Source organism: Aspergillus eucalypticola, assembly GCF_003184535.1.
Source record: "Aspergillus eucalypticola CBS 122712 chromosome Unknown BO83scaffold_17, whole genome shotgun sequence".
Classification (NCBI taxonomy): Eukaryota; Fungi; Ascomycota; class Eurotiomycetes; order Eurotiales; family Aspergillaceae; genus Aspergillus; species Aspergillus eucalypticola.
In genome coordinates, this window is record NW_020290291.1 from 754,280 (window position 1) to 776,524 (window position 22,245).

At 50.0% G+C, this 22,245-nt stretch overlaps 7 protein-coding genes across 7 annotated transcripts; 3 read left to right on the forward strand and 4 right to left on the reverse strand.

The window, feature by feature from the left end:
* Positions 1-974: 974 nt before the first annotated feature.
* Positions 975-2,183, reverse strand: BO83DRAFT_409356 (class I SAM-dependent methyltransferase). The gene is made up of 2 exons (XM_025534126.1): positions 2,045-2,183; positions 975-1,956 (listed from the first exon to the last, which is right to left on the reverse strand). Exons 1-2 carry the CDS (start codon positions 2,149-2,151, stop codon positions 1,062-1,064), a joined length of 1,002 nt encoding a protein of 333 aa, XP_025386831.1. The 5' UTR covers positions 2,152-2,183; the 3' UTR covers positions 975-1,061.
* A 175-nt stretch (positions 2,184-2,358) lies between these two features.
* On the forward strand, positions 2,359-4,033 carry BO83DRAFT_341021 (NAD(P)/FAD-dependent oxidoreductase). The gene is made up of 3 exons (XM_025528610.1): positions 2,359-2,485; positions 2,566-3,550; positions 3,622-4,033. Exons 1-3 carry the CDS (start codon positions 2,437-2,439, stop codon positions 3,911-3,913), a joined length of 1,326 nt encoding a protein of 441 aa, XP_025386832.1. The 5' UTR covers positions 2,359-2,436; the 3' UTR covers positions 3,914-4,033.
* A 1,757-nt stretch (positions 4,034-5,790) lies between these two features.
* Positions 5,791-6,788, reverse strand: BO83DRAFT_315778 (TBP-domain-containing protein; the record flags this gene model as incomplete). Its single annotated transcript, XM_025527639.1, has 3 exons — positions 5,791-6,282; positions 6,359-6,446; positions 6,520-6,788. 3 exons carry the CDS (start codon positions 6,786-6,788, stop codon positions 5,791-5,793), a joined length of 849 nt encoding a protein of 282 aa, XP_025386833.1.
* A 2,976-nt stretch (positions 6,789-9,764) lies between these two features.
* On the reverse strand, positions 9,765-10,679 carry BO83DRAFT_418416 (uncharacterized protein; the record flags this gene model as incomplete). The annotated part of the gene is made up of 2 exons (XM_025534817.1): positions 9,765-10,250; positions 10,349-10,679. The coding sequence occupies 2 exons, from the start codon at positions 10,677-10,679 to the stop codon at positions 9,868-9,870; spliced, it is 714 nt and encodes a 237-aa protein (XP_025386834.1). The 3' UTR covers positions 9,765-9,867.
* A 562-nt stretch (positions 10,680-11,241) lies between these two features.
* Positions 11,242-13,812, reverse strand: BO83DRAFT_438661 (electron-transferring-flavoprotein dehydrogenase). The gene is made up of 3 exons (XM_025536113.1): positions 13,240-13,812; positions 11,627-13,148; positions 11,242-11,576 (listed from the first exon to the last, which is right to left on the reverse strand). The coding sequence occupies exons 1-3, from the start codon at positions 13,535-13,537 to the stop codon at positions 11,477-11,479; spliced, it is 1,920 nt and encodes a 639-aa protein (XP_025386835.1). The 5' UTR covers positions 13,538-13,812; the 3' UTR covers positions 11,242-11,476.
* A 3,985-nt stretch (positions 13,813-17,797) lies between these two features.
* BO83DRAFT_65904 (putative pre-RNA splicing factor Srp2) lies at positions 17,798-20,166 on the forward strand. Its single transcript, XM_025537514.1, has 7 exons — positions 17,798-18,059; positions 18,436-18,564; positions 18,629-18,634; positions 18,697-18,857; positions 19,300-19,373; positions 19,436-19,532; positions 19,594-20,166. Exons 1-7 carry the CDS (start codon positions 18,008-18,010, stop codon positions 19,978-19,980), a joined length of 906 nt encoding a protein of 301 aa, XP_025386836.1. The 5' UTR covers positions 17,798-18,007; the 3' UTR covers positions 19,981-20,166.
* Positions 20,167-20,599: 433 nt separating this feature from the next.
* On the forward strand, positions 20,600-22,193 carry BO83DRAFT_379744 (dihydroneopterin aldolase). Its single transcript, XM_025531578.1, has 3 exons — positions 20,600-20,735; positions 20,801-21,774; positions 21,850-22,193. Exons 2-3 carry the CDS (start codon positions 20,911-20,913, stop codon positions 22,036-22,038), a joined length of 1,053 nt encoding a protein of 350 aa, XP_025386837.1. The 5' UTR covers positions 20,600-20,735; positions 20,801-20,910; the 3' UTR covers positions 22,039-22,193.
* The last annotated feature ends 52 nt before the right edge of the window (positions 22,194-22,245 follow it).

Sequence of the window (22,245 nt, forward strand, 5' to 3'; positions counted from 1 at the left end):
CTACTACTACTACTACTACTACTAACTCTCCGTACCTTTCAACGCAAAGTAGAAATAACCCTCACCCCAATAATAGACCGCATGTTCCCCCTCCCTCCCTCCCTCCCTCTCTCCCTCCCTACATCTAAAGCATGTACCTAACCACTCCCAAACTTCAATATATCCATCAATACCTGCACTGCACACCACTACCCACCCATATTCTCCGCCCCTCCTATACAGATAAACTTTATTCTACATGCACATACACATACACATACACACACAATACCTACATTAATAATAGATAATATATACACTGTATCCTGTGAGGGGACCTACATAAGTACATACATACACACAACACCACAGGTAGCATCCCAGCCTAGCCTAGATCTAGTTAGTTTAGTCCACGCCAACACATCTATGTTTACCCCGCAGACGCAGATCCAGAGCATCATCGTAATCACAACGCCATCTTGACTTCATCTCGACGAACTAATGCTTTTTCTCGTTCTCAGATGATCGGGTCAAACCTTGGTTTTGATGGATTTTCTCAACACCGGTTCTGGTTTGGAATGGTTGGCCCGGTGATGTGTTCGCGTCGCGTGACTGGGAAAATGGGGTGGGATACTATGGTGTTGGTTGTTGAGTAGCAGGTTAAAGTTTGGTATTAGGGATAATTTAGTATAATCTGGTGATGTATGGTATAGATGAGACTGGGGTTAGAATAGTGGTTTGATGTTTCAGCTACTATAGTACCTTGGTAGGATTAGAAGTATATTTATTCATGTTTCCATACTATCAATATATGTCAGTAGTCAAGTTAATTACTATGTTCATAAGTATTATGCTTACCTCATTATTCGATATCTACTTTAGTTAAGCTACAAGATACAGCTATAGCTAAGGTGAATAGTAGCGAGTAGATACTACACAAGTCATCTTCACATTGTGACCCATGAAATTGTCTAATTATATAGTCACAACTATAACCCCGCTATGCATATTTACAAATACATCCAATCATCCAGGTCTATCAAAAATCCCTAGCTAATATACAAGTAACATCCTCTATACCATCACTCCTCCCTCGCCGGCCGCAAGACATACTTCCACGTCGTCCCAAAGTGCCAGCGCTTCTCTTCTACCACCTCCAACCCACTATCCCGCACAATCTTCCCAATATCCCGGTTCCACCAACACCCATGCCTATCCGCATGCGCCGACGCCAAATTATCCAAGATGCGATTGAGCCAATCATAATGCGACCGCCCGTGCTCCAACAACAAGATCTCACCCTTGTTCGGCTCAACAACCGTCCCCAGATGGCGCAATGTGCCCACCGGATCTGGCATCGAACAAAGCCCCATGGTCTGCACCACCGTATCATAATAGCCCTCGTCACCCTTCCGTGACGGATCAACCGGACGCCTAGACACACCTGCCGCATCCTGCACCTCAAAATTCACCGGCACCTCATGCTCCGGGAATTGTTTCGCGAACTTGGCCTTCGTAATCTCCACCATCTCCGGACTCAGATCCACAAATGTGACGGACCGGCATCCATGCACACCGACACGCCCCTTGTTATCGAGTCCCCTCCGCTGCCCGAGCTCATAATACTGGAGATTTCGACCCGTACCGCAGCTGACTTCGAGGACATCGCCGCGTGCGCGACTGATCAGGTCTGCGCGCTTGGAGCCCATGCGCATGACTTTCTCGGACATTTCGACGTCTGCGTCGAAGGTGCGTGCGGTGTGATTGTAGCGGTCGGAGACATCGTGGGGAACGGAGAGAGATTGCGATTGGGTGACTTCGCGACGATAGGAGGCGTAGAGGTAGCCGATGTAGGTGCTGAGAGTGAGGGCGCTGACGCCGAAGATGGTCATGATTCTGGGGGATACGGGGGTGGGCGGAGGCGTCGACGGGAGGTCCTTGAGGTGTTGGTTGGCCCGTTTAGGTAGGGTTTTGGGTCTGCATAATACAGCAAGTCAGTAGGCGTGGGCTGAATTTATTGCTGACGCAAAGCGACATGGGCAATGCGGAGTTCGTAAGGACTAACCCGGTGCCATCTGCTACTGGGAATCGAGGCGCCGGCTTGGAAGCAGAAGCAGAAGCAGGCAACTTGGCCTTCTTCAGCGCTGCTCGCCCGACCCGTGGTGCGCTCATGGTTGCGGCGACTGGAGTGATGTGGAATAAAGGTGCGGAGGTGAGAGGAAATGATGGAGAAGTTGGAGAAACTCAAAGATCGGACACCGACCGCCAAGACAATCAGGCACGAGCTTCTTAATTTCATTTGCCAATGCGCCGTTATCGCTGCATCTCCAAATCATACCACCAACTATATAGTCTCTTTCTTCCCCTCATCCTTTGAGAGTCGACCTCCTCTCAATATACTCCATTCAGATTCTCGCCTTCTCTCTTATCATTATATCTTGTTCCTCCACCCGCAACATGTCACTCCCCGCCAACATTCTTATCGTCGGCGGAGGGGTCTTCGGCCGTAAGTCGCACCACACACACACCGCACCCATTCTTTTCCCCCGACATTCCAGCATGAGCCAAGTTGCTCATTCAATCCAGTATCTACTGCGCTCTCCCTCTCGCACCGTCATCCCAACTCTCAGATTACCCTCCTGGAGGCCTCCCCAATAATCCCCAACCCGCACGGCTCATCCGTTGACTCCTCCCGTATTGTTCGTGCCGACTACTCCCAACCACACTACGCCAAACTCGCCGCCGAAGCCCTTGATCTCTGGCGCAACACCGAGTGGGGTAAAGAAGGCCGATACACCCAAAACGGCCTTCTCCTGGTCTATCCCCCCGGTAGTACCAATGCCCGCGACTACGCCAACAAGAGCTACGAAAACGTCAAGCAGATCCCCGGCCAGGATGTCGAACTCCTCCCCACGCGTGAGGAGGTCGCGCGAGTCGCCCCGGCCTACGGAGTGAACCGCAGCGTTGCAGGTGGCTACGTGAACTGGGGCTCAGGCTGGTCCGACGCCGAAGCGGGTGTCCGGTACACCAAGCAGCGTCTGGACCAGGAAGGAAAGGTCATCTTCAAGACTGGCGACGTGAGCAGTCTCCGATACAGCAACGACAAGACCAACAGAGTCACTGGCGTCAACCTTGCCGACGGATCATCCCTGACAGCCGACCTTGTCATCCTCGCAACAGGAGCCTGGACCGCCAAGCTCGTCGATCTACGCGGTCGAACCGTCCAAACCGGTCAAGCGATCGCATACATTCGCATCTCGGACGAAGAACAGAAACGTTTCGAGCATATGCCTACGATTCTCAACTTCGCGACGGGCATCTTCATCATTCCGCCGCGCAAAAACATGCTCAAGATTGCCCGACATGCTTACGGTTACGTTAATCCTGTCCAGGTCCCGGTTCCTGGCACCACCACGGACGAGGGACAGAACATGCAAGTCAGTCTGCCAGAGAAGGGAGTGCCTATCCCTGCCGAAGGCGAAAAGGCATTCCGAGAGGCTTTGAAGGAGCTGATTCCCTCCTTTGCGGACCGGCCATTCGCTGAGACTCGCGTTTGCTGGTACACTGATACGTGAGTGCCCAATCCCCCTTTCAACTGTCTACCTGGTTGGATTTCTGGCTAATATATACAATTGGCAACAGCCCCAATGGCGACTTCATCATAACATACCACCCCGACCATCCTGGCCTCTTCCTCGCTACGGGCGGCAGCGGCCACGGATACAAGTTCCTCCCAGTGCTGGGCGACAAGATCGTCGACGCACTGGAAGGTAAGCTGGATCCTGCACTGCACGACTTGTGGCAGTGGCCCGCTGCAGTGTCGGAGAGTCAATTCAATGGAACTGAGGATGGCAGTCGTTCAGGACCGAAGGGGTTGCGGTTGATGGACGAGTTGTTGAAGACGAGGAAAGCGAAGAGAGGTAGTTTGCTGTGAGGAAACAAAAATGGGGGTTAATATAGATTAGAGTTTGCCGTTGTGTAGACTTAACTAGACTGTATATATTGACGGTGGAAATACTATGCAGTAAAAGATGTGTGTATGTATGTATGGAGGTTGGGGACATACCACGTGCACTTGGTCTGATAAAATGAAGAATTAGCGGATATAAGAGACATTAAAGCCATAACCTGACTCGATGCTAGGAGGTTTGGCCGATCCGGCTGCAAGCAAGACGTGTAAGCGCGGTCTTGCTAGGATATCTATCTATCAACCACAGAAAGAAGCGACTTGGAAATGTTTTATCTGCTAGCACTCCTACTGAGTCCTTGTGCAAGGTTGCTAGCCCAACAGCCACCCACTTATCTGCATCACAGCTTCTCACAAGTGCACTCCAGAATCAAAACAGCGGTGCCTAGTCTCGACTAAATGTTCCCTGTAAAGTAAACATGACATTTCCTCATTACATATCAGGGCATGGCTCCTCCCCCCCCGGGCAGCCAGGGAACGACTTCCAATTTGTTAAGTAGCAAAGAAGGCGCGAGTCCATTCAAGTTCCAACACAGAACTGGAACTATGCCTATCAGCACATCATACAGAAGGGGACAAGGAGAGACAGATTAGGGCTTCAGGGAATTGTTACGGATATGGTTGGTGGGTTGGCTTTACAGGGCGTTTGAAAAATTCAATTGTGGTTATTCCAATACCGCTATATAAGAGGTAAGTCTATTCTATCCTTTTAGTTGAACTGACTTTCATCGTTTTCCTCTAATGTGTGTATGTTGATCAGACTCATATGTAGACGGACAGACAGGGACAAGAGTACACCAAACTAGAGCAGTTCTTCATTGGAAAAAGCATGGTCGACGTGACCTGACCTCAAAAGACACACAAAGTATCACCTATATCAAGACAGGCTCCAGCTGCATGACAATAATGTACCACCCACTGTTTCAGGAAGAACAGAGGGGGTGGAGATAATAACCCCGAATCCCGGGGAAATTAAATTCATGCAAGGGTCCGTCCGTCCGCAGGAGTTATCTATCTATCAGGTACACACTTTAATAAGACACACAGCCAAGACTAATTAAACTATAAACTACTACAAGCTACTATATAGTTAAGATTAATGTCCGACAGAACCACACAGACGTTCTACATCATATGACATTGGATCAGACAAGGGATATGCGCATGCATGTCTCGAGTTCATTTTCTACCCATAAGAGGAATAAAGAAATAGTCAAGAATAATTGTGCCACTATTTGGAACCTGGGCACGCGCGCCCATCCTTCATTCTCCCAGTGTGTATTTCATCCACTTCCGTAGCAGAGCGTAGCGATCTAGAACAATAAACAGGAAAGATTTTTTTGGGTGCTTGAGCTTGAGAGTTGACCATCCGAATCAATAGCAAGCAAGTCCTCGGAGGTCCGAACCACCTCGAGCGATGACCAAAGCCATACACATCGAGGATCACTGCCAATAGGCAAAGAACAGAAAACCAATAATTAGAAGGAGGCAACCATTCGACCAGCGCACAGTACCGCCCCCTTGAATCTGCGGTGTGCGACTATCTAAGATGGTGAGACACTTTGTTTGTTGAAACAGGAAGGGAAAAAGGATAATAGAGACCAATCGCTCGAACGCCGTACAGATGCTAGCATGAAAATCGTGATGTGCAAAGGTGTAGAAGGAGAAAAAGTCGGAACAGCAAAAAAAGCATCAGCCGTGCTGGGTTGAAGCGCGTTGTCCGTTCATAGTACAACCTCGCGGGCCAGTGCAAGGGGAAAAGCCAAGTGTTAATACAAGTTGATGAAAATGGGAAGGATGACCTGGTGGTCGAGATCTTCCTGAAAAGAAAAGGCGATGCCCTTTTAGACTTTACGGAAATCTTTACGACTGGTTAGCACGATGTCCACTTCAAATCCGAAGTGAGGAGAGCAATGCATACCCGAAAGCACAGGATAGATCAGTTCGAACGCCTGGTAGATCTCCTCACGGACCTTAGCACCAGTGAGGACAATCTTTCCACTGACGAAGATAAGCAGCACGATCTTAGGCTTCATCATGCGGTAGATAAGACCGGGGAACAATTCAGGTTCGTAGGAACTGAAGTTGTGATGGCGACTGGCCAAACCCTCCAGGCGAATGGGGAACTTGATATCGCAAGAACCCACGATGTTCTGGATCTTGAAATCCGTGAACTTGGCATTAAAACCAAGCTTCTGAATGATACGTGCGTATTTTCTGGAAGCCAGCTTGGAGTCATCCTCCGACTTGGCACCAGTAACCACCATCTTGCCGGAGGCGAAGATCAAGGCGGTCGTCTTCGGCTCTCGGATACGCATGATCACGGCCGCGAAACGCTATTGGAAGAAAAAGAACAGTTCAGCCACACTATGCCCTGACATATCAAGCACAGGGAGGTGTGGAAAGTAATACCTTAGGGTTGTACTCCGCATTTCTTGCGTGGAGAGCGATCGTTTTCAAGTCCAGACGACAGTCAAGGTTGACCGTCGCGACAATGTTTCTTCAAAGGAAAAGAGAGATCATTGTTCAGTAATCTGGTGACCCAGAAATAGAGACAGCAAGAGTATACTCACTGCAACGTAGGCACAATGCCACTTCCCGGAGTGTTGGCACCGGGAGTCGCAGCTGGAGTTGCGGGCGCCACCCCGTTGCCATTAGCGGCATTTCCTCCCTGCTGCTGACCGTTCATCATCCCATTCGCACCCTGAGCCATCGCCATGTTTCCGTCTTTATCGGAAGGCGGAGTCAGATCGCCGGCACCACCGGGGAAGGACAGAGAGGCGGGGGAAGTGAAGGCCCGGGCCTGCTGCGCGGTAGAAGGATGGGTCGTAAGAGAATCCATCGCGACGTGAGTAGTGGAATACTCGAGCCGTAAACCAGCCGACGCTGAGAGTAGATAGAAAAGCTTTTTGCAAATAGCAGTCTGTATAGACGCAGAGCTCAAAGTCAGTCAAGAGTGGACAGACAAGGTGAGTGACAGATGGAGATGACGCTCAAAGAGACTCAAGAGCGACAGGCACCTGAGGTGTCTGCCTGGAAAGGCAAGACAAGTGAGGTCAAGACCAAGTGAAGAGAACAACGTACCCTTTGCGGGAGATGGACAAGTCAATGTCTCCCCTGCAGCAATACTGCTCTGGGATCCAAGCAATAAACCGTTTCGAAGACGAAACGGAATGAAGTCAAGGTGGAGTGCAGAGGTATGTGACAGGCGATGACAAAAAGCCGCCGTGGAGGAAGGAGGATAATGTGGATGGGAAGGGAGAATAAGGCAGCGACCAGGGGACTAGAAAAGCACAGTCAAGTGTTTTCTAGGGGAGATTAACTCAAGAGCAGCAGCGTTCACAAACTTATGGATGGAAGTAAGTGAACAAGATGCAGAAGAGGAAGGGAGTGTGAGATGACAGAAAAAGCACGTTTGTTTTTTTGTGGTAGATGACACAACTTTTTTTTGAGAGGGGAGGTGCGTGTGTTTTGTTTGCTTTTCTTGGTTTTTGTATGAATTGGGAATGTCTATCTGCGATTTGGAGAGAGAGTGGCGAAGATGCACACCTGAGGCTGCAAACTTCCTGTTTCAGTAACGGAGACTGATAACGGTTTGGAGTTCAGAAGAAAAAGAGAAAAAGGGAAGAAAGAATTTTTCTTTCCCGATTTGATACTCTTTTTTTTCTTGGCTTCCCTAAAAAAAACTTCTTCCCGGAAATGTGTTTAGATTCAGCAGGTTAATAGCAGAGATAAGAACAGCTGATATCAGCAGTAATCTCTGCAAACCGTACGTGAGTGTGGAGAGAGTGTATAGGGAGGGGAGGGGAGGATGGCGGGCGGGAAGAGAGGACAGTATGGCTTTCCGGGCTGTGCCAAGACCAGGATCAAAAATTCCAACAGCGACAGGAAAGTGGGAGGTTGGGCCTTTATATAGGCTGAGTCACAGCGCCCGGGCGCAGCTGGCGTCAGGGGGGCTGGGCCCGGCGGCGGCGGCAAAAGCAGCGACGAGCGGTCGCTTTCACTCGCTTTCCACTCGCTTTCACCCATGGAAGTGGCCGCTCTGGCACTGCTCGCTGCGTGTTAGCGCCTCCACTAGCGGCTCTTGGGTGGCCAAGCGCCATTCCGTCATCTCTGGTTTGTTGATCGGCGACTCCACTCACCACACCTGCGTTCGTTCTCGTTGGCTGTCGCCCCCCTTACGCTGGGGTTGCAGGCCTGCAGCCACTCATCTCCCCAGCCAGTCCGCGTCGCTCCTGCAACTGATAACTCTGACCCACTTTCCAGTCCATCCATTCTTCAGTCTACCAATCATTCCGCCTTACTGTTCTCGGCTTTTTCCCCTTCACTCCTTCTTTTTTTCCATTTTCATTTTTTTTTCTTCTTTTCTTTTGCCTTGCCGCTTTAGCGGTTGCCAACTGAACAAAAATTTCTTCGATCCCTTTCACTCTTCCTGATCTCTTTCTTCCGAGCCCCAAAAATACAGCCTTTGGGGAAGATTTTTTCTTGTTGGGCCCGATTCATCGATGATCATCAATATGATTCCAAAACATTCTAACAGATCACTACTTACACTACACTATCACAGTCACAGCTAACCGCTGTTGATGAATCTCATTTTTGAGTCACAGTCTTTTTGTTTGTCCACGAAAGTTGGACCAGTCGTGAGGTCGCTCATCCCGGTACGCGCCGGTCGCGTCGTCGGTCGCGTCATGGGGTTCATCCCGCGCGAGGCTGTTCTCGCCTCTCATTTGGCGTTTGATTTGCCTCTTTCCAGCCAAGTTCCATACCATAATAACATACCCCAGACAACTTATAGTAGATCTCAGGCAATTTCCTGCCTTTCGATCCACAAATCTTGCCCACCCCCCCGATCGTAGCCTTGCGCTGCGGTCGGTGTTCATTCGATTTTAGTGCAGGGGACGGAAATAGCCTCGACAAGGATTATAGGCTACTAACCACTTATCGCTTTCACGCACAACTCAAATCTCAGCTTTTATGGGAAAACTTCCGCGACGCGACTTTTGACTCAACTGTCGGTCGGTCGGTCGGCAGGCAGCGGCTACAGCCGTGTACAATACGTAATCCGGCCAGGTGGCCTTTTCCATACTTTTTTTGCCATCTAAGTTTGTTACCGCACCACCTTCAGCCTCCCCGGAATATCTAAACTGTAATAGAATGGTTGGTGTGGGATGAATCCCGTTTCAAGACTATTTTTACTTTTTACTTGACCATGGGTATATGCCGGACGGAGGACATCATGACTAGTATGATACTCCCGTACCACTCCGTCGGTATTATTAGCTGTGGCCCAAGTGAAGAATCAGCTTACTGTATACAATAGCAATCGAGACGTACAAAATAGGCATCTATGCAACATGGGGCAAATTGGAATAAATAAAAAAAAAGTCGGTCGGTAATGAACATCCATCACATGGGCTGTCAGCGTTACTTGTCGCTTGCTTGCTTTGCTTTTGCTTATTCGGCAAGCGGCAAAAGCAGCATCGCTTTCGCATTCGGGAGCTTGGCGTCATAGGGTCGTTTGTTTTTGTTTTTTTATTTTTCGCCCTTTTCATGTGATCAGCATCATCTGTCGGTCACGTTGACACCCCCTTTTTTCGGTTGCTGCATACTTGATGCAGTAGGAAGCAACTAAGATATACATTCTATAGTTAGTTAGATTCGATTGGTTTATGGTTATCGTGGATCGTCAGTACACCGGTTTCTTGTAGTGATTTTACCGTTTTGGGAACTATATATATTTACTTAACTCTTTGTATTACGTCTCTTACTTCACTATAACAACTACAACAAATTTACTACAACTACAGTCCTAAACCTAAACAACACCCACATTCGCAAAAATACTACCATTCATTTTATATCCCCCCACCTACCTCCCAATACCCAAAAAGTACCCACTACTTAGTACATAGTAGTAACTATCTCAACCCCCTCATGCCCGCCCCCGGCGCGGGCAAATAGGGCAAAACCACCTGCTTAATAAACCGATCACTTAACCACGCCGACAGCGTCAAGAAATAAATCACCAGGAAAAAGATCTGCGGATCATTACACAGGCGGTTAAACGAGCCAAAAATCTGCGTTAGGAGACGATCATCCTCCGAGTCGAACTCCTCAAGCGGCTTATCCACAGGAAGAAAGAAACTGTTCGCTTCTTGCTCCCGCGTCATGAGCATGATATTCTCACGTCGGAATTGGTTCACGGTTCCTTTGCCGCTGTCGGGGATGCCGCGGACGTAGAGGAGGGGGTATTGGTCCATTAGGTTGGTGAGTTTGGTGAGGGTTGTGTGGCGGGGGTCTTCTATTTTTTTTATGATTAGATCTTGGTGTTGTTGTTGGTTGGGTGAGTGGTTATATGGATTAAAGAGATTTGGGGGGGTTGTATAAGAAGGGACATACTTTTTCGTTGGATATCGATATCAATGCCCTCGTGATCTGCGATGGAGTGCTCGCAGTCGATGCATTTATCGCTGATATCGTTGGTATGGGATAGAGAGAAGATTCCTCTGCTGCAGGGACAGTCTAGGCCTATATTGCCGGATTTGAGTTCCGCTTTGCATTTCCCGACGGCCATGAGGCGAGTGGATGGAGGGGATGAGGAAGATAAAGTGGAGGCGGCGGTGTCGACCACTTCTACGACGTCTTCGTCGTCCATTGGGGAGGAGGGACCAGGGGTGGTGGTTAGGGTTCGAGTTGATGGCATGCTGGTGGAATTAGTACCAAAGACCATGTTTGCTGTTGACGGTTGATTGATCGTGTGTTGTATGATGGTGATGGTGATGGCGAGTTTGGTCGTAGTAGGCTTGATAGTCGTGAGGATTAGGGACTCGGAGACGGATGTGCGCTTTTTATAGCTGTGTCGTGCCATTCCAGTGATCAAGCTTCTTTCTGAAGTGGGTTCCGTGAAGGGTTGGTCTAGATTGCTACTTTGAAGCGTTGATGGACTGGTAGTTGCGGGGGTTAGGGTGTGTATGACGGTGTTGTGAGGTTAGGGGATACATCCTTTGGGGGTTGTGATGGGGAAGTGATGGAATTCGGGTGTATTTACGGAGGTGTGTTCCTGGATGCTTGTCATTTGCATGTGTCAGTTGGTTACATCATGCAAAGCATATGCTCGTGGGAGAGGGCATGTGGGATAAGGCAAATGACAGCTGCAAGGCTTACTACTGGTGTGGTATAGTAGCACATCTAACATCAGACTTGCTTTAGCTGCCTCAGCATTCAGCTTGAACATCATCTAGACATCTGCGCTGCTTATCAGCTAGCTTACGCTGAGTAAAACAGCTTATTTCCCGAGTATCACGGTATACTCAGTATTCATCGTCACCGCAAACTATGGAGTACAACTATATATACATGGCCCCGTCCGGGCTCAACACGTAATAACGTAACAGGCATCCACCGGCCTGGAAATAAAACATGATCAAACATTAGTAACCAACGCCACAATGGATACTGATCCATCCAATCCTTTTTGTACCCTGATGAAGGGTAGAGCGAAATATGAGTGTTGAAGAATCGCTAGGCCTAAGTCATGAAGTACTTCGGGCCCTCTCCACCTTGAGGTGTCTGCCAGTTGATATCCTGGGTAGGCACCTTGATGTCACAGGTCTTGCAGTGAATGCAGCTATGACTAGTTAGCAAGAGAAACAGTACGAGCATTTGGGTTTGACTTACTTCTGGGAGTTGATTTGGAAGCGCACGCCGTGGGGCTTGCTAGAGTCCTCCACGTACTCATACACACCGGCAGGGCAGAAGCGGTTCTCCACACCCTGGTACTTGGGCCAGGCAACATCGGTGTGCTTGTCCCAGTCCTCCACCTGCAAATGCACTGGCTGGTCTTCCTCGTGGTTGGTACCCGTGCGGCTGACGCTGGTGAGGATATCAAAGCTGATCACTCCGTCGGGCTTGGGGTACTCGATCTTGTTGCATTCAGACGCCATCTTGGTCGCAGCAGCATCCGTGCCATGGTGCTTCAAAGTCCAGGGAGCCTTGCCCTTGAGAACGTATGCTTCGAGACCAGAGTACAGGATACCGCCATAGAGACCCAGTGGCGTGCTGAAAGAGGGCCGCATGTTACGCACCTCGTACAGCTCCTTCCAGATGGACGACTTGCGCAGAGCTTCTTCATAGTCGAACAGGAATACAGAGCCCTCCGAGCTGCCCTGCAGGGCCGCATAGGCGGATTCGGCAGCAAGCATGGCCGACTTCATTGCGGAGTGGGTGCCCTTGATCTTCGGAACGTTCAAGAATCCAGCACTATCACCGATAAGCGCTCCTCCCGGGAAAGCGCACTTCGGGATCGACTGGAATCCACCCTCGTTGAGAGCCCGTGCACCGTACGAGATGCACTTTCCACCTTCGAGGACGTCCTTGTACAGAGGGTGGTGCTTCAGCTTCTGGAACTCGCCATAGGGCGACAGCCAGGGGTTCGGGTAGTCCAACCCAACCACCAAGCCAATGCTGACCATGTTGTCGCCAAAGTGGTACATCCACGCACCACCATACGTGTCACTAGGAAGGGGGTATCCCATGGAGTGTGTGATCTCACCGGGCTTGAACTTTTCGGGCTGGATCTCCCAGATCTCCTTCACACCAATACCGTAGGTCTGAGGTTGGCTATCGCGCCTCAGGTCGTACTTCTTGACCACCTGCTTCGTCAAGCTACCATGGCAACCCTCAGCAAGAAGGGTCACGCGGGCGTGAAATTCCATTCCCCGCTCGAAGCTGTCCTTGGCCTTGCCGTCGCGACCGACACCCAAATCATTGGTGGCCACACCGAGAACCGATCCATCCGACTTCTTGTAGACGAGTTCACTGGCCGCAAATCCGGGGTATACTTCAACACCCAATTCCTCAGCCCTTTCTCCCATCCACTTTGTAAGTTCGTTCAGACTAATAATGTAGTTGCCATGGTTGTTCATCTGTGGCGGCGCAGGGATCGGAATGGCCGAGTTTTTGGTCAAAAAGCGCATCTTATCCTCCTTCGCCGGAGTCACATTCTCGAAGCGAGACGGATTGTCTTCCGACAACCAATCTGGCAACAGCTCGTTCATGGCGGTAGGCTCCAGAACGTTACCCGAAAGGACGTGTGCACCGAGTTCACCGGCTTTTTCCAACACGATGACACGGAACTCCTCGTTGCCGGCTTCATTGGCGAGTTGCTTCAATCGAATGGCAGCAGCCAGACCAGCAGGGCCTATATTGTAATAAAGACAGTCGGTTAGTTACTGAATCCTGTGACATACCTCTATACGCCAAACGAAAGAGGTCCGGGCCATTCTACATACCACCACCGACGATACAGACATCGACCTCATCCGACTCTCTGTCCAACTGTCGCGGATCAAAGTTGCCATGCTCATCAGTCAGCTTTCGGGATAGTGATTGCGAAAAGGCTCGAGTCTGCACGGGCGGGAAGAACGAGGTGCGACGAATGGCACGCTTGCCGGACGCTGCGAGGGAGCTGTTCGAGATTCGGGCGGAGTTGCTGAAGGGGGCGAGAGAGGCGGAGGAGCTGGAGAATCGCGACCAAGTGGGTCGCAATTCGCGCCTCAGAAGAGGCAAGACGGCTCCTTTCGAAGCCATGGCGGAGATTCAGGAAGGGAGCAAGGTAGGAGAGGAGATGTCACAGTAGTGTTGCTTGATCGGGGAGCTCCTATAAATGAGACAACTGCATGGTAGGATGGGAGCAAGCAATAGAGACAGGAGTGGCGAACGAGAAGGGCACAGGAATGGGCACCCGGCGGGATGGTGAAGGAGAAGGAAGAAGCAACTTCAAGCGTTGGATCCAGATCAGAAGAGTAAGTAGGCTAAAGTAAGTCCCCTCTCCGTCACCGGCAATGGAGAAAGTGACTAAGAATATGGCGGGCCGTGGGATAAAATTTGGCGGTGGGTGCTGGAGGTTGCGGGCAGAACTTGGCCTGCCTTGGGACTACCCGAGGCTATGTCGGCCAATGGGAGGTTCGGTGATGGGAATCACTCGCACGCTTGCCGCTCCGACCGCGGGTTTGCCGTCAATCCCGTCGGATATACTACTTAGTAAGTATCGAGTCTCGACACATGCACCGAGTATCTAGATAGCCGTCTTCGGATATATCATAGCTGCCACTCTCCATCCGAGCGAACCCACCATGGAGTCGACGTCAGAATGCTGGCAGAATATCCTGTGTCAATTGCTGGCTCATTAATTCAAAATCAAATAGAATTAATGCCATCGCCCATAGTTACTACGTACTACTGCTGATATGACAGAGGTGCCGGTAGAAAGATCACCCATACCTGGAAAACTACTAAGTACTACTAATTATCTACAAACCCAGCATCCAATGACAGCTCTGCCTGCCCAAGACCTTCAGAATGTCTCAACCCTAAAATAAAATGAGAACAAATCGCCTAGCATCTTGATAATTTCCTGCACGTGATTCAGGCAAACCCCAAAGGAGAGCCATTTTCATGTGAAGCGAAGCCCCCAAACCAATGCTATTCTATGTAGCCTGATGCTTAGTGTTCTGTGCTGCACCGATCCCCGCTTAGGGCCCTACTAAGATCGTTTCTCATAAGTGGAGCCTGTCCGGTTTCTACTAGTGCAGACTATGGCTTCATTCCCTTTACCTTTGCAGTGGACCATTGGCATATCCATCATACCGTATATTCTGCACCCTTCATACCTACTCTGCTTTCTAGATAGTGTACCATTTTAATTGCATTCATATAACATAATAATGATGAACACCTCATCTCTTTATTTCCTCTACCTGTCTCGATGTCATGCAGCGGTGACTGCTTTCTTTGGTTTTTCCTACTACTCCTATATATATTCTAAATAGCTTGAACTAGGATAAAGCCTTAGCTCCTGTCGAAAACGGTGTAGGGAAAAGAAGTACATATGTCCTACACCGTTGCCAACATTATTTCACTTTATCTAGCGACAAGATTGGTATTCTATCTGTTGATTACTATTATCTCATATGACTATACGTGGGGTTGGAGTCTCACTCGTCGTAAGAGTCAACATCAAGAGCACATATATAATCATAACCATTTCAAAGGTTGTCAGACGTCAGAGAGTGTCTTCGCTACATAGAAATGGTCAATCTCGCTTATCCTGGCCATACCAGCCAAGATACCATTAAAAACCCAATGCACGGTATCACATTCTGATCCCTACATCTCACCCCTGTGTCGTCAGTGCAGCGACAGGAACGACACTTGCGTAATGGTAGGCCTTCAGACGCCCCAATTATTACAGCCTGGCTGACTGGCTACGGTCCCCGGGGCATGCTTGGTTATTCCGGCGATGTCGTCCAGATTTTGAAATGGTATGTTGGCTTCTATGATGGACCTGAGGAAGGCCAGGAGGGCTAGGATAGAGAGGTGATCATGCTCGCCAAAGAAGCCATCATTCGCCTTGGAAACACGGAAGGTGGGCCCGAGGTCTATTGCCACAACGCCCTGAGCAGCCTTTAGTGTCTATCTGGCGAGGCTCGTGAAGAAAGAGGCTGTGGAGAGGCTCGCCAATTGGTTGAAAAGTTTGCCACCTCGTATGAACATAACGAAGCGTATACTATACCGCAGGGTCAATTTACTGCGTTATATTGCCTGTCTATCCTGTGTATCTCGAAATTGTTGGGATACCAGGGTTTATGCTTGTAGGGGGGTGGGGTGACCAGCCATATCATACTACGAGCCCTCTTCCAACTGTCAACGACTTAGACAGTTGAAAATAGCTCACAGAAGGGCAGAGACAAGAAGGAGAACGAGAATCCCATGACTCCGAATATATCTTGAACTCAAGCACTCTACTGGACTATACATATTATTTTTCTTCTGTCTCTTTTCTTTATTTTTTGGAACGCCGCTTGTCTTTTATTCTTTATACCCCTGGGAATGTGGTGCCGCGATTCGCTTTATATCTGCTACTTAGCATGATCCCTCAATACATCTCAGCACTTGATTACTACACACAAGAGGATAATTTGTTCATATTCCGAGTATATCGCGGTGGATGTGTTGTCTCTAAACTGTTGTACGGCGGAAATGCTGCATACGTCCTGTAGGCTTCGGCCAGACACGTAATACATAACAGTATTTCTAAAAGCTTTACGTCTGTAGTTCACCAGCTAGCATAAGATGGATGGTCACATTGTTGCTCTATACGGAAGCTTGGCCGGCCAAATATAGCAAACTATGAGGACTTTCCGTAGGCAGTTCAGTGGCAAAGTGTTCAGGTAACTCAGCATTATAGCCATAGATTCATAACAAGGCAATATTATACCATATCAACTTTGACACACTGGGTAGAATAACGCGCAATCCAATACAATGTGAAGGGACCTGGTGTTTCCTAGAGACATATACATCAAAGTAATATACTAACCCATCCATAGATTTACTATCGGTAGCGATAGCTATAGTCAAGTATATGCATTGTAGGTGTGCTATTTCGAAGACTGCCTACTCAGTACATAGATGATATGCAAAGTTACAAAGTATGTTCACGCCGATCAAAAGCCAGAACGTCATCGTCCTAACTAGCATACTCAACAATGTTATGAACGCAATTTGTTTTGTTGTTTGAATGAAAGGCTGACTATAATCGCAGGAAGATCCTATTACATCAACGAAAATATATAGGATTGCAATGTAATCTTGGCCAGCCACCCTGTGGCAAATATGCATCACTTTGCCTGATGATGAGATCAGTCATATTAATTGGCGCTGAATCTCAGCTGCGAATGCCATCCCTGCAGAATTGACAGCCTTGTTAATTGCTTGGCAGGGACTAGACCCAGTGCAGATTAGTGGAGGTTCCAGTTTTTTTTTTCTACATTAATATATTAGTATGGGGTAGATGTTGAACAGTAAACTACAAAGTAGATGACTAGGATAGACACACTTCAATTATTGATATGATATACATATTGATATCACTGTACATCCTGCTACCACTGCCTAATATACTATTGGGGCTGTATGTATCCTACCTAGTATGTAGAATGCCGGAACGACTAAAGCATTCAGCTACTTTAGTAGGAAGCTTGACCGGGCCACCAGAGTGGGCTGAAGCCGAGATAATTATAGAGAAATGCAGCAGGGCTGTACCGGAGTAGTGGTGCTGGTTCAGAAGTGTTGAGTAAGATAAATGTAGATCGGCCGCTCAGCATAATAGCCTCTACATGAATAACTCATAAATATGGGCAACAGCACTGCCTCTGTAGCTAGTAGAGAGTAACATAGTGGACAAAGTCCTACAGAAAAAGGTCAGGCGGGGCCACGTGGATCCTGCCGAGGGAAACAAAGTGAGGCGATTCCAGACTGCGGCCTCTGATTGGGTGCCTTCCCACCGCCAGCATCAAGTTGAATTTCCATTTCCACCCGGATTTCTGGTTTGGCAGGGCGGTCAGCCTCTCCCAATCAGTTCGCGCTTCTCCTCTTTTCCCTGCTGTGACCCGGTCCATTCGCCCTCAAAACTCTCCTTTCTCCCTCATCTGCTTCTGATCCTGCCTGTCTCGCTCTCTTTGCCCAGCGCTTCCCTGGATTCCCCGTGCTGCCGCTCTCCTTCTCCCGCTCGACCGGATCTCCGTCACCATCTAACCCTCTTCCAGTCCCGATTGTGTGTGTGCGCGCGCGCGTGAAAGCCAGCTCTTACCTGAGAGCTACTTCATCTCTGGTTCAGCTGTCCCCTCAGCGTACCAAACTATCCTCTCCTTGCTTCCCTAATCAGTCAGGCCCACCATTACCTTCTGGAACCGTTCTATGGTCCTCGCATTCCCCGGATAAACACCAGGAATTATTACTTTGCTGAATACTGCCGCCATCACAACTTCCAGCTCTAGATTGCCCAGGATAACGACCCATTTGACCCCTCAAGGATCTGTTTCCCTACGGTCGCCTGTACCATCATTGAATCGGAATTTTCTTGTTTGAACCACGTTCCCGCAAGGCCAGAAGCGTTGCGACTGCGATTTGCTTGTTGATCCGCCTGGACGGATTTCACCTCGACCATTGTGCGCGCTGTGCTAGTCCTATCTCTCTCCCCATCTACTACTACCCGCCATGACTGAGGTCTCGTCCACCCGACTTTATCTCGGGAATCTCCCCCGCAATGGTATGAAGCCATATACAAACTCTCCTTAGGTCTCCTTGTTTTCTCCTCAACCCGCTCTGGATGTTGCCCTTCTTGTCCACCTCTATCGTCGACACAGAAATCGGGATATTCCGCTGGATCGCCATGCGTCTGGATTGACCTCCCTGAGTCACCGAGGTTTTCACCCCTCCGGAGATTGATGGCGGATTTTCCTTCCTTTTGTTTCAATCTTCCTTGCTTGTGTCACGGTAAACTCAGTTTTCCGGATACTGGGTTGGCAGCTTCGAAATCATATCCAGTTGTCTCGGTTATTTGTTCTTTCAAAACCATTCGCAGTAGGCTGACATTGTACTCACGGCGCCCCGGGTGGGCGCCATTAGTGGGGTTTCTTTTACAGTGACTAAACAGGATATCGAGGAACATTTCAGCACCCATGGTTCCGGAAAGATTACTGAGATCAAGCTTATGAATGGCTTCGGTTTCATCGAATACGAGGATGCGATGGATGCTAGAGATGTTGTACCCGGTGAGTCACCCTGTTTTGCTTCCTAGCTGTCGCGTGACCATGCTAATCTAGGACGATTATCTAGCCTTCCGTATGTACCAACGCAAGCACCATATTCAAAGATCTTAATGGTTGACTTAACTCTCCATACAGACGGCAGTGACTTTAAAGGCGAGCGCCTCACCGTGCAATTTGCCCGTGGACCGCGCCGCAAGGAGAACTTCCCTGGCCCAATGGACCGTCCCAACATGCCTCGTCCGCGTCGCACGATCTTTCGCATGATGGTTTCTGGACTCCCGGAAACAAGTTGGCAGGTTAGCAGCCCAAGTCCCCTTTCTTCTGGATCCACCGGACGCCTTGCATCTCGGCCGATTTGCGTTTCCTAATTCATCCTTTCCCTGTACTCCATTCTATGTTCCTCCACCTACGGCCCAAGGGAATCCTGGCGACGAAGATCAGCTCCTCATGATGTATGGGTCGTTCACCAACCAACTTTCGGACCCCATCTAACTGAAAGGAAGGCTGGATGGCTGCCTCCCATGGTCGAACCCCAGCTCTGAGAGCTGAGAGCTGAGGCCGGACAACCCTGTCCAGGATGGAACGAAGGATCCCTCCGCCTACTACCCTGTATCGCTTGGGTCCCTTCTGGCCTGTTTTTCCATATTGTATTTTTCTAATTGCTGGCACCCGGACACATCGGATACCACTGTACCACTCTTGCACCTGGATATGGACTCACATCCTGGGGTTATCTAGGATCTCAAAGACTTTGCGCGTCAGTCTGGCTTGGACGTGGTTTACTCTGAAACTGGCCGTGAACTCGGCAGAGGGTGGGTTAATCCTTCAACTTCCTACCCGGTCGGACAGGACCCCATTGACACATGCTCCCAAGATTCGTGGAATTCGAGACCGCCAACGACCTGAAGACGGCCATTGAGAAGCTGGACGGACGTGAATTCAAAGGCTCCCGCGTAAATTGCATTGCCGATGTAAGCAACTTTATTGGTACCTATGATCTGAGTGGAACGAGAAACCTCATACCCTTCCTAGATTCAAACTTACCCGGATGAACGTGCCATTCGTGACCCGTACCGATCTCGGTCCCCTCGTCGGAGTTACCCGCCCATGGATGAGTATGACCGGCGGTTCCCTGCGCCGCGTGGCTACAGCCCCCGGGCTCACTATCGGGAACGCTCTCCCATCCCAATCCGGAGGGACTATTATGACCGGGATGGATACGGACGCCGCACTCCTCCTCGTCCTCGGATGGAAGACTACCCTCCCCCGCGTCGTCCTTACGATGACCCCTACGATGTCCGCCCACCCCCACCACCTCGCCATTATGATGACCCGTACGCCCCCCCTCGCCCTTATGGACGGCCTCGTAGTCCGCCTCGGGGCGAATACATGCCTTACGACCGCCGCGGATACTGGTAGTCGTCTGTAATTAGCTCGTTGGTTGTGTTACCTCAGCGCATGGCGGATACCCATTGTGCATGCTTTCCCCCTTTGTTCTCTTGTTGAACTGGTTTCCCTCATTGCCGTTCCGGATGAGTTGACAATTCCCAATCGGAGTCAGCTTCTGGATTGAACACGGCCTCAGATACGAATGCGTGTGTCAGGTTGACATGGACACCGGAACGACACTGGCGCTTGCTTTCATCACTTGATGTGACCATGATCTCTAGCCCCGCTGGTTCCGGGCTCCGACTGGAAGGTTTTTCGAGGTTTCAAAAGTAGGCGTATGTGGACAGCCGTGTCGGTGGTTTCTTTGCCGGTGTGGACGGCTTTCCTGCACATAATGTACGGATGGACCTGCGGATGTGGATGGATCTTGGCCTTTTATTATCTAACGTAATCACCCACGATGTCGATCATTTCACACCCCGGGATATTGTGTATAGTGCAACAATCAAATCAAAATATAGTATTTCCACGCTTGTTGGTCATGGAAGTAGGGTACGTAATTACTAGTTTATTATTCTAATAAAGTGACTCGCGTGGGTCCCGAGAAAATGAAAGCAGCTCCCCGCGCTAAACCCAACCCCGCCATCGTCTCGTCATCCGCAGCTCACGCGAAATTTCCTTCCAGCGCAGCTCTTTGTCTGAGAATTTTGCCTCGGTGGGACGGAATCTCAAAGTCAGGAAGGCCAATTGATCCATGCGACTGCAGTGGTAGCTTTCTTTATCTGGTTGGTGCTATCTCTACCAAGAGTTCGACTGGGGCTTCCACGCTTACTGGTTGACGTCACAACAGCCCATTGATTGTCTGGTACTCCAGCAGCTGCAGCTTCGAGCTCGTACCCCAGGAACTGACTAGATCCAGCTCTCTCCTCTCATATCTCTGTCGCCCATCCTACAGTCATCATGGCCGATCAACGCGTAAATGTCCATATCCCATCCCACCCCCCGGTGTTGGACAGCGTGCGTCTCCGCAACATCCAACTGCCCCTCCCAGCTGCCCCGGACCCATGGCACCGTTCCGGTAAATCGCAGCCTTGCACGGCATCGCTGAAGCTCTCCTACTCCTCCGCCGTGGCCGCCGCCATTGCCGACGATGTCTCCCTCTCCTTGGACTACGGCAAGCTCTACCGCCGTCTCGAGGAGGATATCCGTAACCTGGGCAAGCACCCCGAAAACCCGGGACACCGAATGATCAGTGTCGACGGGAGCCGTCGCGACGAGATGTTGGCAAGTGACGTGGGGCAGGATGTGCGTTTGACGGCCGGAATTGTGGCTCATTGTGGACTTGGACTGTTGGATGAGACTGCTGCTGGGGTCCGTAGGATGTCGCATGTGCACAACACCCAGCGTCGAAGCAGCGCTTCAGCGGGCTCACAGTCTCAGGCTCTGGCGGCTATTTTCAGCTCATCTTCGACTTCGCCTATTGATGGGGTGTTTGGCCAATGTGAGGTGTCTTTGCATCTCCCCAAGGCATTGCTGCGTGCGGATGAAGGACTCAAGTACCGGAGTGTGACGGTGTGGGGGTACCGTCAGGCTAATGAGGCTGTTACGGACGATGTGGGAGAGTCGGAGCGGTGTCCGGTCGTCCTGGAGGAGGAGTTCCGCATTGATGGGATCCGGTGCTACTGTATCTTGGGCGTCAACTCCCACGAGAGGGTGGAGAAACAGGCGGTCATTGTCTCTCTGGAGTTTAAGGGTCCTGGACAGCTGCCTTGGGGGTCTACGGTGGTCAATACGTACCAAGCCATGACCCGGGCTGTCGCTGAGGTGAGATCTTCTTCGATGTGTTTGTGCTTTTTTCTCCCCTGGAATGTTAGACTAATCCTGTCTACAAACTACTAGCGGGTCGAAACCACCTCCTTCCAGACGGTGGAGGCCTTGGCGACGTTTGTCGCGCGCATTGTCACGGTGGAATTTGGGAATGAACGGGTGACGGTGCGGGTTGAAAAGCCCAGTGCGCTGGCCTTCGTGGAGGGATCGGGGGTGGAAATCACTCGGTCGCAGGCCTTTTTTGAAGGGAGAGATGCATGAATGGCTGCAGGGGGTTTTGGATGGATCTGAACCTCTAGTACAAAATAATTACTAAATAGTTGGTTCAGCGGGTGGAGTTTATAGCCCGTCGGGTAGATCTACTACCCCTGCATAAGCTACAGTAAGTAAGTAACTCTATAACAAGATCCTGTGATAACGCCATCCTCCTTCTCTCCTCCATCTAGATACACATACTGTAGTATAGCC

Excerpts from the sequence above, each read along its gene's own strand:
- BO83DRAFT_409356 (XM_025534126.1), bottom strand. The coding sequence starts at position 2,151 with ATGAGCGCACCACGGGTCGGGCGAGCAGCGCTGAAGAAGGCCAAGTTG. Across the intron at positions 1,957-2,044 it reads CCAGTAGCAGATGGCACCGG|ACCCAAAACCCTACCTAAAC; the intron begins GTTAGTCCTTAC and ends TGTATTATGCAG.
- BO83DRAFT_341021 (XM_025528610.1), top strand. The coding sequence starts at position 2,437 with ATGTCACTCCCCGCCAACATTCTTATCGTCGGCGGAGGGGTCTTCGGC. Across the intron at positions 2,486-2,565 it reads CGGCGGAGGGGTCTTCGGCC|TATCTACTGCGCTCTCCCTC; the intron begins GTAAGTCGCACC and ends CATTCAATCCAG. Across the intron at positions 3,551-3,621 it reads GTTTGCTGGTACACTGATAC|CCCCAATGGCGACTTCATCA; the intron begins GTGAGTGCCCAA and ends AATTGGCAACAG.
- BO83DRAFT_438661 (XM_025536113.1), bottom strand. The coding sequence starts at position 13,537 with ATGGCTTCGAAAGGAGCCGTCTTGCCTCTTCTGAGGCGCGAATTGCGA. Across the intron at positions 13,149-13,239 it reads TGTCTGTATCGTCGGTGGTG|GCCCTGCTGGTCTGGCTGCT; the intron begins GTATGTAGAATG and ends ATTACAATATAG. Across the intron at positions 11,577-11,626 it reads TTCCAAATCAACTCCCAGAA|CTGCATTCACTGCAAGACCT; the intron begins GTAAGTCAAACC and ends AACTAGTCATAG.
- BO83DRAFT_65904 (XM_025537514.1), top strand. The coding sequence starts at position 18,008 with ATGACTGAGGTCTCGTCCACCCGACTTTATCTCGGGAATCTCCCCCGC. Across the intron at positions 18,060-18,435 it reads CGGGAATCTCCCCCGCAATG|TGACTAAACAGGATATCGAG; the intron begins GTATGAAGCCAT and ends TTTCTTTTACAG. Across the intron at positions 19,374-19,435 it reads GGCCGTGAACTCGGCAGAGG|ATTCGTGGAATTCGAGACCG; the intron begins GTGGGTTAATCC and ends CATGCTCCCAAG.
- BO83DRAFT_379744 (XM_025531578.1), top strand. The coding sequence starts at position 20,911 with ATGGCCGATCAACGCGTAAATGTCCATATCCCATCCCACCCCCCGGTG. Across the intron at positions 21,775-21,849 it reads TGACCCGGGCTGTCGCTGAG|CGGGTCGAAACCACCTCCTT; the intron begins GTGAGATCTTCT and ends ACAAACTACTAG.